This window comes from Momordica charantia, unplaced genomic scaffold, assembly GCF_013281855.1.
Source record: "Momordica charantia cultivar OHB3-1 unplaced genomic scaffold, Mcharantia_2.0 BLBB01000123.1, whole genome shotgun sequence".
NCBI classification, from domain to species: Eukaryota; Viridiplantae; Streptophyta; class Magnoliopsida; order Cucurbitales; family Cucurbitaceae; genus Momordica; species Momordica charantia.
In genome coordinates this window covers 89,168-102,398 of record NW_028275279.1, presented here as the reverse complement: position 1 = coordinate 102,398, position 13,231 = coordinate 89,168, and the positions used below count along the sequence as shown (strand labels likewise).

General features: G+C 39.0%; 2 protein-coding genes across 2 annotated transcripts; one reads left to right on the top strand and one right to left on the bottom strand.

The window, feature by feature from the left end:
* Nucleotides 1-3,124: 3,124 nt before the first annotated feature.
* LOC111023702 (uncharacterized) lies at nucleotides 3,125-3,664 on the bottom strand. The gene has a single exon (XM_022301169.1). The coding sequence runs from the start codon at nucleotides 3,662-3,664 to the stop codon at nucleotides 3,125-3,127; it is 540 nt and encodes a 179-aa protein (XP_022156861.1).
* A 3,083-nt stretch (nucleotides 3,665-6,747) lies between these two features.
* Nucleotides 6,748-7,791, top strand: LOC148207616 (uncharacterized). The gene is made up of 3 exons (XM_088118390.1): nucleotides 6,748-6,867; nucleotides 6,949-7,044; nucleotides 7,159-7,791. Exons 1-3 carry the CDS (start codon nucleotides 6,748-6,750, stop codon nucleotides 7,789-7,791), a joined length of 849 nt encoding a protein of 282 aa, XP_087974516.1.
* Nucleotides 7,792-13,231: the final 5,440 nt, after the last annotated feature.

Sequence of the window (13,231 nt, the reverse complement as noted above, 5' to 3'; positions counted from 1 at the left end):
ATGATGAAGCAACAACTTCAACTCATTAATAAGTGGAAGAGAAGGACCGATGATAATGTCATCGACGTACAATAATAATGCAACAAAGGATGTGCCAGAACCCCGTAAAAATAGAGAGTAGTCTGCCTTAGACTGCCGAAAACCAAGAGACAACAATGTGGTTGAAAACTTAGCAAACCATTGTCAGGAGGCTTGTTTTAAGTCATAAATGGACTTTTGAAGTCAACAAACTAAGCGCTCCCCCTTATGAGCAGTAGCTACGGGCGGTTTATACCCAAAGGGTAAGTCCATAAAGACTTCTTCGAAGAGATCCCCATGAAGAAACGCATTATTAACTTCCAGTTGAATGAGGGGCCACTGTTTGGAAACGACCAATGTGAGAAGAACCTTGATAGTAACTAACTTGGCAACCAGAGAAAAGGTCTCGATGTAGTATAATCCCTCCTGTTGAGTGTAGCCCTTGGCTACAAGACGAGTTGTATGACGCTCAATACTTCCATCGGACTTATATTTGATTTTCTAAATTCATCGACAGCCAACAAAATGTTGTCCTTCTGGCAAAGCACCACAATCCAGGTTTTGTTTGTCTCCATAGCAGCCAACTTTGTGGCCATTGAATCCTGCCAATGCCGATGAACAATAGCTTGGTGGTAAAATTGGGGTTCAGTGTATGTACTGATATACCAACACCTAAGGCACAATGACTGGTTGATAAACGGGAATAGGAGACATGATGTTGTAAAGGATGCTTGGTATAATAAGCTGGTAAAGAATCTCCGTGCAATAGTGCACAATCGTAATCTTGGAGGTAGGAAGGCGATTTAACCGTGTGCAAGGAGTGCCTCGGAGCATTGCTATCAGAAGCTGTGGGAGCACCACAATTACAATCACCATTAGCATTATCAACTACTGAAGGCAGAGAAACAACAGTAGAAGGCTTAGGTTCAATTTGAATTGGTCAAGGTAAAGAACCACCAATTTCAATTGAGCAACCAAGAGAATTATCAGCAACCTCAATTGAACAACCAGAAGAGGAATGATCATTTGGAGTGTCTCAGGTAGCAACAATTTCAGTGTCATTCACAACAGCAGATTCATGAGGCAAAACTGAATGCTCAACCATATCGCTGAATGACAAAGGCAAAACTGTGTCTGGAAAGGGATCAACACTACTCGAGAGAAACTGATTGATCATGAAAGGGAAAAGAAGATTCATGAAAAATGACATATCTGCAGATAAACAACTTCTTGGATTGTATATCATATAAGCGGTAACCTTTGACACCAGTAGGATATCCAACAAAAACACAAGCAGAGGCACGAGAATCAAACTTAAACTTGGTTCGGTGAACAGATAATGTAGAGGCAAAACACAAGGAGCCGAACACTCGGAATGAACCGTAAAGATCCTGAAATGGACTATGCCAATGCAAAACGAAAGAAGGAGTACGATTTATAAGAAACACAACCGTTAAAACATAACCTTCCCAAAATTGTATAGGAACCTGAGACTGAAAATAGAGGGCACGAGCCACATTAAGTATGTGTTGGTGCTTTCGTTCTACTACTAAATTTTGCTCTGGACGACCAACACAGGAAAATTGGTGAAACACCCTTAGAGGAAAAGAAATCCTTGAAAAAAAGTTCGGGACCATTATTATATTGAAAGACTTTAATCTTAGCACCAAATTAGGTCTCAACATAAGTAAAAAACTGTGGTACTACTGTAAGCACATCAGATTTGTTGCGTAGTAGAACAACCCAAGTAAAACATGTACTATCATCCACAATAGTTAAGAAATATCGATAGCCATGATAAGTAGGATGTGCAAACGAACCCCAAATGTCAGCATGAACCAAATCAAAAGTTTGAACAACCATGTTGTTATTAGAAGTAAAAGATAAACGCTTTTTCTTAGCCAAAAGGCATACATGACAGACATGATCTTTGCATGCAGTGAAATCAAATTGCAAAGTATCTTGTAAAACATGCAATCTCTTAAAGGACGGATGACCAAAGCGATTATGCCATGTCTCAAATGAAGGCTTGCTTACAAAATGAGAAGAACTACAAACAATAGAAGAAGAAACAACATCACCAGGTTGTGAACTGCTAAGATAATAGAGGCCATTTTGTAAGCTACCCTTGCCAATTGTCCTCAAAGTGTACTTGTCATGAAGAAGACAAGAATCATTAGAGAATTCAACTCATAGACGATGAAAATCCCTGGTTAAGACACTAATTGATATAAGATTGTAATGAAACAGGGGAATATAGAAGACATTGTGAAGTTAAATGTCTACAGATATACGCACGAACCTTTGAACTCCATAGTAAACTTTATATTATTCGGTAAGTTGACAACCACGGGAGAAATGCGAGACATGTTTTCAAATAATGATTCTGAATAGCAAATGTGAGCTGAAGCTCCAGAATCAAGAATCCAAGAATGGCTAAGAGAGGTAGCTATACCTTGTACCTGCCATATAAGAAGCAGATGCATCATCAGAAGTTGTGGCTTTAGAATTGGCCAACTGAGACTGAAGCAATTGAATCAGTTGTTGGCACTGACAAGCCATATCTGATCCAGAATTAATCGGAGAAACCGCCATAGCTTGAAAATCCAAGAACTTTGTCGGAGGCACAGAAGTCGGAGAATGCAAACTAGCAGAATTAGAATTCACATGAGGTTGAAAAGACGATCGTTGACCTTGGAATTTATATCCGAGAGGATAGCTGTGAAGTTTATAACACCTATCAACAGTGTGCCCTAAGAGGCCACAATGAGTGCACATAGAGCGTTCCTTTCTCTGCTTATAATTAGAAGTAGGCTTAGAACCAGGCTTGTTGACATGAGATGAATGTTGAATAGCCATAGCAAACGAAGAAGAAAAGGCAGCAGGAACAGGTGAAGTAACATTAATCGATCGCTGTTGCTCTTCTTGATTCACCAGTGAAAAGGCTTTATTAATGGTCGGCGGCGGGTCCATAAGCAATAATTGAGCCCGAATATGAGAATAGGACTCGGTTAATCCCATCAAAAAATTCATTAAGTATTCATATTGCATAAAGGAAGCCGTATATTTGGCACCTCCACATGAGCAAGAATAAGAACAAATCGGTCTATTGGCTTAATTCATCCCAAAGAGACTTCAATTTGGTAAAATAGGCACTAACCGATTGTTGATCTTGAGCAAGAGTTGCAAGAGCACGCTTCAATTGATAAATGCAGGGGTCATTACTCTTCTCGAACCTCTCATTGAGATCAATCCAGATATCACGAGCAGATTCCGAAAACAGGATACTCGCAGAGATCTCCTTTGACACCGAGTTGAGGATCCAAGCAATAACAATGTGATTATTGTCAATCCAGGCCGGCAGCAAATCTCCAGAAGGTCGAGGGATGAATCCATCAATAAAATCTAATTTGTTCTTGACGGATAACACAATCATCATCGACCGACTCCATGATGTATAATTGTCTTCAGTCAACAACTGATTGACGAAAACAAGGCCAGTATTGTCGGTGTGATGGAGGTAATAAGGATTGAGAACAGATGCATCGCCAGATAAGGTAGAAGAAGATACCGGCGATGAAGAAGATTCAGGCGATAAACCAGTCGGAGGCAAAGGATCTTCAAGTAGATCGGAGATCAACGACATGATAAAGGAGAGCAATTCATAGAGGAAAGAGGAGAAAATTGGATACTACTTGTTTATGCAAGGATATGCACAACAGTGTATTTCAGATTGCAGCTCGAACTTGGCCTCCGGACCGATCTGAATACTTGGGCGGACCTGCACAAAAAGGTGAGCACTCCAACGATCAAGTCAGTATAGGTCGGATTCTCAGTTTAGTTCAAGGTCAGAAATCATCGTACCTGATCGTGGAGTGAGGTCCTCTACTTATGGGTGGTAGTCCCGCTAATCTCGTAACGGTTACACCCGGTAATCTCGGGACCGACGGTTACACCCGACAATCACGCCGCTGACAGTAGCTCACATCGGCCCCTACCGAGCTTCCCGGTAGGTCGGACCTCGGCCAGGTTCACCTCGGCCCTCATACTTAGCATCTGTCAACGCTGGTGGTGGTGATCTCGGCGGTCCGAGCTGGGCATGACTCATGAGTCATCTTGGAGCACCAATAGGGGTCCTCCACGTGTCCAGGGTATTCTCTTCCCCAAACACTACTGATACCATATTAAGATTGAAATGAGGAAAATGTATTCTCATTAATTGTAAATGAATACAAATGCCCTCTATATAAACAAGTGTCACTAATATAATGTGACATAAATAGAAATGCAACTGGTACAACTGTACAATAACAAACTAAATCAATTTGTTGTAAACTATCTCAATAAAATACAATAACTAGAGCTCATAGCTCATACGAATTTGCAATTTGATGGAGGAAGAAATTCAGTTCAATATGTTAATATTTCCCTTCTCTTCTTATCCTTGATCATTTTTCTCAATTTTTTCCTTAGTCCCAAAAAAACAAAAAATTTGCCTCCATCGTTGCCAAATCTTCCCTTTTTTATTTTTTTCTGGCAATCTCCATCAAATTGGGAAACTCCCCTACCGCTCTCTCGCAGCTCTCTCCCACAAGTAACTTTGGTTCTTTCTTCTGCAAATATGGCTCAAGAAGCATGAGAATCCACGACATCATTTTTGCCAATGGACCCAAAACCACCGTCGCAAAAAACAACAATACAGGAGTTCGAAAACAGGGCATTTGGATCTGATACCATCTTAGGATGAATGAACTACCACTCAACCTAAAAACTTAAGCCGTTGGATAAATTTAATTCATATATATGAATTCTAACAACAAGCTAAGTAAAGAAGCATTTTTTCTTTAATTTTATTTAATGCAATATTTTTTCACTAATTTCAAAAGTATTATTTTTGGAATAAGTTTAAAAAGAAGCGATTTTTCTTTAATTTAATTAATGCAGCATAATTTTAAAAATAAGTTTAAATAAAAACATTATTTAAAAAAAATTCACTCAAAGATAGTTCAACGAATAAGACATTGAGGGCTCGATTTATAACCATTACATTTTTAGTTTTTGATTTTTGATTTTAGTTTTCTAAAAACAGTTTGATAACCAACTCAATTTATTGTTTAACATTCAAAAATAGATTTTACTTTTTTCTCCACATTTATCTAGAAAATTTCTTTCTAACTCTATAATTTTTTTTCTTCTTAAATTTCTTTCTATAAAATTTATTTTTCTCATTGAAATTTTCCTATATTAAATATTTATTATTATTTGTCTCTCTTCAAATTTTCATCTCTATGTATTTTTATTTTCTATATTTTTTCTAATAGATCATTTCCATTGCTCTCTCTAAAAATTTAATATTTTTCCAAACTTTTTTTTTCTCTCTTTTATAACTTTTCTTTTTATTCTTAATTTATTTTTATCTCTAAAAATTATATATTTTTTTCTTGTTCAAAATTTTTATATATCTATGTATTTATTTATTTTCTCTAAAAATTATATTTTGAATCTTATTTTTATCTCTAAATTTTTTTCTACTATAATTTTTCTCTTTCTTTCTAATCTCTTTTTTTCTTTAACATATCTTTTCCTTCCAACTTTAATTTTTCTTCTCTAAATTTTTTCTCTTTTTGTCTTTAACTTTTCCTTGACTATTTTTTTCTAATTCTTTTTATTTATCTCTCTAAAATTTATCTTCCAAAAATTTATTTACATCTCTCTAAACTTGTATTTTCTTGTCTCTACGTTAGGGATGATAAAAATTTCCACAGGGTCAGGCCCCAAAAATAGGAAATGCATGTCCCGACCCCGATTATTCAATCTTTTAAATAATTACTATATATTTATTATAATTTTTTATTTTTTAAATTCTAAGAATAATTAAAAGCAATTATAAAATCGATAATTTTTCTCGAGAACATCCTCAGACTGAAGAACGAGGTGGAGATGGGGATTAAAAATTTTCACGAGCACGAGAATGAAGGAGAGCATGCTGACTCGCACTCACACCATTGTCATATCTACTCTACATAAAATGTTCTCTTTCTAATATGTATTTTCAATTTTCTAACTTTTAGAAACAGAAACTAAAAATGGTTATCAAACATGTTTGATTTTCTGTTTTTTATGTTTTTTAAAATCAAAAAACAAAAAATAGTTATGAAACATATATATGGTTTTTATTTTTTAAAAACAGAAAACCAAAAACTAAAAAATACAAAAACAAAAAACGAAATGGTTATCAAACGGACCCTTAATTATTGGCATCCAAAAAGTCAATTATTTGAACTCCATATTCCTATAAGGGGCCGTTCGTTTTTTAGGAATATAGATGCTCGACATCTACCCATGTCTGGAATTTTAGATGCCCAGAATTTTAGATGTCCGACATTTTCAGATAGCCATGTTTGTTTCGTAGGAAAATTTATTAAGGAGCTAATTTCATAAGAGAAGTTCATTACCCTGCGTGGCTTTCTAATGTCGTTTTAGTTAAGAAGTCTAACGGAAAGTGGCGCGTCTGTATTGACTTTACGAGCCTCAATAAGGCATGCTCGAAAGATAATTTTCCCCTCCCTTGCATAGATCAGATCATCGACGTGACGGTAGGGCACGAGCTACTCTCTTTCATGGATGCCTACTCCAGATACAACCAGATCCGGATGCATGCCCCTGATCAAGAGCACACGTCATTTGTCACCGACCAAAGGCTGTATTGCTACAACGTCATACTAACGAATGGTCAACATGATGTTCGTCAAACAGATCGGACGCAACATGAAGGTGTATGTGGACGACATGTTGGTCAAGAGCAAGCAGACTAGCTCGCATCTGGCCGACCTAGTAGAAGCCTTCGGTGTACTTCGAAAGTATTAGATGAGTAAGTGCGCTTTTGAGGTTTCGTGGGGAAAAATCCTCGGATTCATGGTCCATGAACAGGGAATTGAAGCCAATAGAGACAAGATTAGGGCAGTCCTCAAGATGGAAGCAGCGAAGAATGTCAAGAAACTTCAGAGGCTGAATGGTCGCCTGGCGGTTCTGAATCGCTTTGCATCTCGCTCCACCGACAAGTGCCTTCTCTTCTTCCAAACATTAAGATAGAAAGGTTGCTTCGAATGACCTGACGATTGTGAAGCTACACTTCAGCAGTTAAAGCAGTACCTCAGCACGGCCCCGCTGTTGTCCAAGCCGCTGCCTAGTGACATTCTCTATTTATACCTGGCCGTGTCAGAAAAGACGGTCAGCTCGATCCTCGTAAAGGAGGTGGAAGGACGACAGAACCCTGTTTACTACACAAGCAAGTCAATGACCGAGGCCAAGGCCCACTACCTCTGTGTTGAGAAGCTGGCCCTAGCATTGGTGACATTGGCACATCGTTTGCGACCGTACTTCCAAGCTCATAAAATAGCTATTTTGACAAACTTTCCCCGGAGGCAGATCATCTACAAGCCCGAAACGTCAGGTTGTTTGATGAAGTGGGCCCTGGAACTTAGTGAATACGACATCGCCTTCGAGCTTAGGACAACAATGAAAGGTCAAGCCGCAACACACTTTGTTGCCAAGCTAACTCCGACTAGGCAGTGGGCCGACGACCGTGACCAATTGACACTTTACGTAGACGGCTCGTCCAGTGAGAAGGGCTGTGGGGCAGACATCTTGCTCCTTGGCCCCGATGATCTTCGGTTTGAGTATGCACTCCGGTTTAACTTCAAAGCTTCGAATAACGAAGTCGAGTACGAGACGTTGATAGCTGGGCTAAGGTTTGCTAGGGGATGGGCGTGAAACATCCTTTAATCATCAGCGATTCGCAGCTAATTGTTAGCTAGGTGACCGAGGAATACCAAGCGAAGGATGCTCGTACGGAAAGATATCTGAATAAAGCTCGGGAGCTCCTCACCCAGTTCGAAGATTATGTGATTCGACAAGTGCCAAGGTCAGAAAACTCTAACGCCAATGCGCTGGCACTTGACTGGGCGTTTATGCTGAACGCACGCGCTAAGCGTGGTAACAATTATATAGATGCAAGCGCACACCTGTCAGAGTAATATAAAATGGACGGAGTATCCAAGTATCGATCCTCAAGGACTTCTAAACAATTTCCAAACTCTAAAGTTTTAAAGAATAGTGAATGTTGGAATGAGTGATTCTTGTAAAATGGGAAGTGGTCACAAATAATGGTTTGGATTTGGGATTTGGACTTAGAATGATAAAACCTAGCCCGAATTACTTCAAGTTAGCCAACAAAGAATCAAGGATATGCTAAGGACGATATGCATTTCACTTTAGGAACCAACGACTACGCTTTTCACTTGACTTATGTCTAAGCAAGTTCAAAGTCCTAAGACATTCCCTAATATGTCTATTACGAGAGATATCTTAGTTTTAGGATGGAAATAGTCGCAACCTCGGGTTAAGGTCCTATGTCTAGGCTACTTAAGCGGAACCCTTATGTCTAAGGCGCTCCTCTCCTCGGTTTAACCACTCAACAATGCAAATGAGCAACCTTTTCAGTATTGACTTGTTAAGACTTACAGTGGCCTTCTCTAAATCCTAACTTTTTGGGAAAACATGTTGAACAATGAATGGAAAGCAAAAACACTACTTCTTAGCAACCCTTTTTAGACATAAAAGGCTAACTATCCATAACCGGGCTAGAGACGGGAATTTAGAAAGACATATTGAAGAAAATACAGCAAGTAAAATGGTTGAATGTGGAATGCATGTGTGAAAAACAAAAGTTAACTAACGGAGAGTTTTTATCGGGATTGAGAGCTTCGCCCTTCTCTTTCAAGCAAGGGAGAGTGTCACGTGCTCTTTCCTCCAAAAACACAACTCTCTTAACTAAAAATAAAGTAAAGGCAAAGGGAAGATAAGCAAAGTGCTAGATTTTTATATATTTGAATAAGTAGAAAATAACTAAGTACAAATGGAAACAAAACAAAGCTCAATAAAAGAATGTAAAGTGCTCGGGATTTAAAAACGAAAAGCAACTAATGAAAGCAACTCAAAAGTACTTAGAAAGCAACAAAGAAACACTAAAAATGATCAAGAGAAGGAAGCAAGGCTTGATGATTTTGGTGGAGAAGTTGCTGGAATTTATAGCTGTGCAGAATTGGTTAGGTAGGTCCTAAAACGATGGTGAATCACCCATTTCCAACTCTTTTGACTGACCAAATCGTGCTCAAACTGATAGTGGAACACTTCTTCTACACGTATGCATCGGTTGGAACCACCAAAACGCATTGGAAGACGCGTTTCATTAAGGGCAAAGTTGGAAGAAAACCAGTTTTTCTGCAGGCTTCCCAGGCGCCTGGCGCCTCCCATGATGGTTTTTCCGTCTTTTTGCTTCTTTTGATTAATTTGCACTCCCAAATGGTCCTAAAATGTCATAAATACAATATAAGCCAACCACAAACCATAATATATGAATTTTGCATGAATTGGAACTCAAACGACCGAGAAAAATCCGAAACAAAGCTGAAACATTGTAAAAACAGCATCTAAAACCTTCTTTTTATGCATGTAAACAAGCGTAATCAGCACTCTTAGCCTGAGCCTATGAAACCAACCTACCAAGAATGGTGCCAGTGGAAGTACTCGATGAGCCATCCATCGATCAGCCGGAAATAATGGACGTCCAGTCAGCTCAGCCCACATGGATGAATCCGATAAAAAATTTTCTGACCGGTGCCTTAACTCCGGTGGATCAGAGCCAGGCTAGAAAGCTCTGACGTCAAGCGGCTTATTACATAATGCAAGAGGGCAAGCTCTAGAAGAGGGGTTACTCTTTGTCGTTGTCGTGGGAATCACAGTGGCGCTGGGTCAATGGCTGCAAAGATGGTCCGATAGGGCTACTATTGGCTGACGATTGATAGCGAAACTAAGGAGTTCGCAACGGCGTGTGACAAGTGCCAGCACTTCACGAATGTCCTGGGACAACCCTCTGAGATACTGACGCCAATCTCAAGTCCTTGACCTTTCGTTCAATGGGGGCTAGATCTGATCGGTCCACTACCAAAGGCGAATGGGCAGCTGAAGTATGCCTTGGTGACGACAGACTATTTCACCGAGTGGGTAGAGGCCGAACCCCTGACGTCCATTACCAAGGAGAAGGTCGTTAGTCATATGTGGAAGAACATAGTGTGCAGTTTAGCATACCGTACACTCTCATTAACAACAACGGCAGGCAGTTCGACAACGCCTGGTTTAATCAATTCTGTCAACAGCTCGGCATATGTTACTTCAACTCGTCGCCAACTCATCCGAAGTCAAACAGGTAGGTTGAAGCTGTTAACAAAATTATCAAACGCGGCTTGAAGACAAAGCTCGAGTCTTTGAAGGTGAAGGGATGTGAATCCCAGAGCGGAAGCGGATTTTTGTTGCTGATTTTCGGGATACAAAATGGAGTTTTAAAGAAGAAAATACAGGGGAAATTCCAAACCTTTGAAGAACGTTTCTTCAGTGAATTCCCCTCGAACACCACCACCAGATCTTCCTCGCTATCCTCTTCGATCTCGGGATCATGCTTGTGGTAGTACCTTGATCGAAGAGAGGGAGAAATTGAGAGAATTTTGAGAGAAATCGTTGGGTGTCCTTTTTCTTTTCTGTTCTGTAAAAATTGTTCTTCATCTTGTCCAACACTTGGAGAATAAGAAGAGTTACCCCACGTCACAACACCTCCCACTCCCCTGCAATTTTGAAGGGGAGTTAATATTAATAATAATAATATTAATATTAATATTAATATATATATTATAATATATAATAATAATTAAAAAATTTATATAATAATATATATATAATAATTAATATATATATGATTAATTAATCAAATTAATTAATATAATTAATTATTAATCCAATTAATAATTAATAAATATATATATACATGAATAATTAACACTTAATTATTTATTATAAAATTAGAATCATATTCTAAAACATTTCTCTCGTATAACCTATAGTTTTAATGTACATCTTATGCACATTATTTTTAACCTATAGTTTTAATATGAATCTTATTCATATTAATTTTATTTGAATCTCATTCAAATAATATCTCTCATAATATATAGTTTTAATTTACAATTAATTATATATATGATAATGTATCAATATACATATAATCCCTTAAGTAATTTGAACAATTCAAATTCTTCCAAAAAAATTTGATCCTCCTTTTACCCGTTATGAGCTAGTAAGGGGACCTAATGGACCTACAGATCCGAAGCTCCAACGATGCAAGATTAATCGGTCAAACTCATTGACCGAGTTAATCTAGATTCGTTAACTACGGGTCATTCCACTAAAGACCCGCAATTGCACTCTTCTCACTGCAGAATGTTTTCGTGTCCATGGATATACGACCATTAATGACGAGTCAATCCTTCACGAGTGTTTGTAACTCAAGTTGGGTCAAATTACCGTTTTACCCCTGAGTTACATCTTACTCCTTAAACACCATTGCTCCTCTAATGAACAACCCGGTTATGGTCCAACCAATAACTGGAAGTCCCTTTCGGCCAATGAGAGGGTGGGGCCCCTTGTTCAAGTCCCGGAGTCAGCATTTAAGGGAGCACTCATCTACTCCCCTAAAGTCGGGGAGGAGTGAATTCCATCTTGTGAAGTTATGTTCCCAGCTACCCACTCGGTCTCGTCCCCAAAATGGTAGGAATGTTGAGTCGGCGACTCGAGCCACTCTCACCCATACAGATCAAAGGACGAGCCCTCACGGGCAGGAGTCCATAACTCACTCAGGATTGAGAATGAGTTGTCTGGTCATCGTAAGAAATAGCAACCTATTAGTTAACGGTGTTACATCTAAAGATTGCCTATTTCGCGGTCCGATCTTATACAAACTCATTGTATAGGATACCCCCACTTACATGTCTCCACACGAACGACCTGGATCGAGTCGTCTGTAACCTTTACAGAGTGGGCCGTATCCATAGTGTTGCCAGGATAAGGTACCCAGCCTTATCCATATACTATAGACCCTTTAGGTTATTTACGGGATATTATCCATTCATATATCAGGGGTATACCAAATATATACCCCGTATATCAACTATATATCCAGTATATATACTGTCCTGATTACATCAAAGATAACATTGGATGTTTAGTTTATTGGATTTTGGACAATGCAAAGCTATGATTCAACAACAAATTTATTGAATAAAACTTTATTAAATAGACATTTGTTTTTACAAAATACAAACTACGAGTTTAGGGCAACACACCCAACAAACTCCCACTTGAACTAAACTCGAGTGGGGTATACATTATCATAAAGCAAAGGGAAAATACAATAAACTAGGGCATACACCATACTCAATTACATTTCTCCCACTTGCCCTAGACTAAGTGTACAAAGCTCGTAAACCTAGGCTTTCTAGATGGCCCTCGAACACTTTAGCCGTGAGTGCCTTTGTAAAAGAATCAGCAATATTGTGCTCTGTAGCGATCTTCGTGACAATCACATCTCCTCGCTGCACTATCTCCCGTATAAGGTTGTACTTCCTTTCGATGTGTTTGCCTTTCTTATGGCTTCGAGGTTCTTTAGAATCTGTCACAACACCACTGTTATCACAATAAAGTGTGATGGGAAAGTTCATGTTTGGAACGACGTCCAAATCTGTCAAGAACTTTCTAAGCCAAACCGTCTCTTTTGCTGCTTCATAAGCTGCAACATACTCAGCCTCCATCGTGGAGTCTACGATGCATCCTTGTTTGATGCTTCGCCAAACTACCGCTCCTCCGTTAAGAGTGGATACTGACCCCGACGTGGATTTCCTTGAATCCTTGTCTGTTTGGAAGTCAGAGTCAGTGTATCCTGTAAGAATCAAATCCTTAGCGCCATACACGAGCTTGTAGTCCCTCGTTCTCCTAAGATACTTGAGGATTCCCTTAACAGCAGTCCAGTGATCATATCATGGATTGGATTGGTACCTACTGACTATCCCTACTGCATGGCAAATGTCAGGCCTAGTGCACAGCATAGCGTACATCAGGATGCCCACTGCTGAAGCATAGGGTATACGTCTCATATTCTCAACTTCTTGAGGTGTCTTAGGACACTGCTCCTTAGACAAATGAATTTCATGCCTAAAAGGTAATAAACCTTTCTTGGAATTCTGCATCGAATATCGAGCAAGCATCTTGTCGATATAAGTTGCTTGAGACAGGGCTAACGTTCTGTTCTTGCGATCCCTTAGAATTT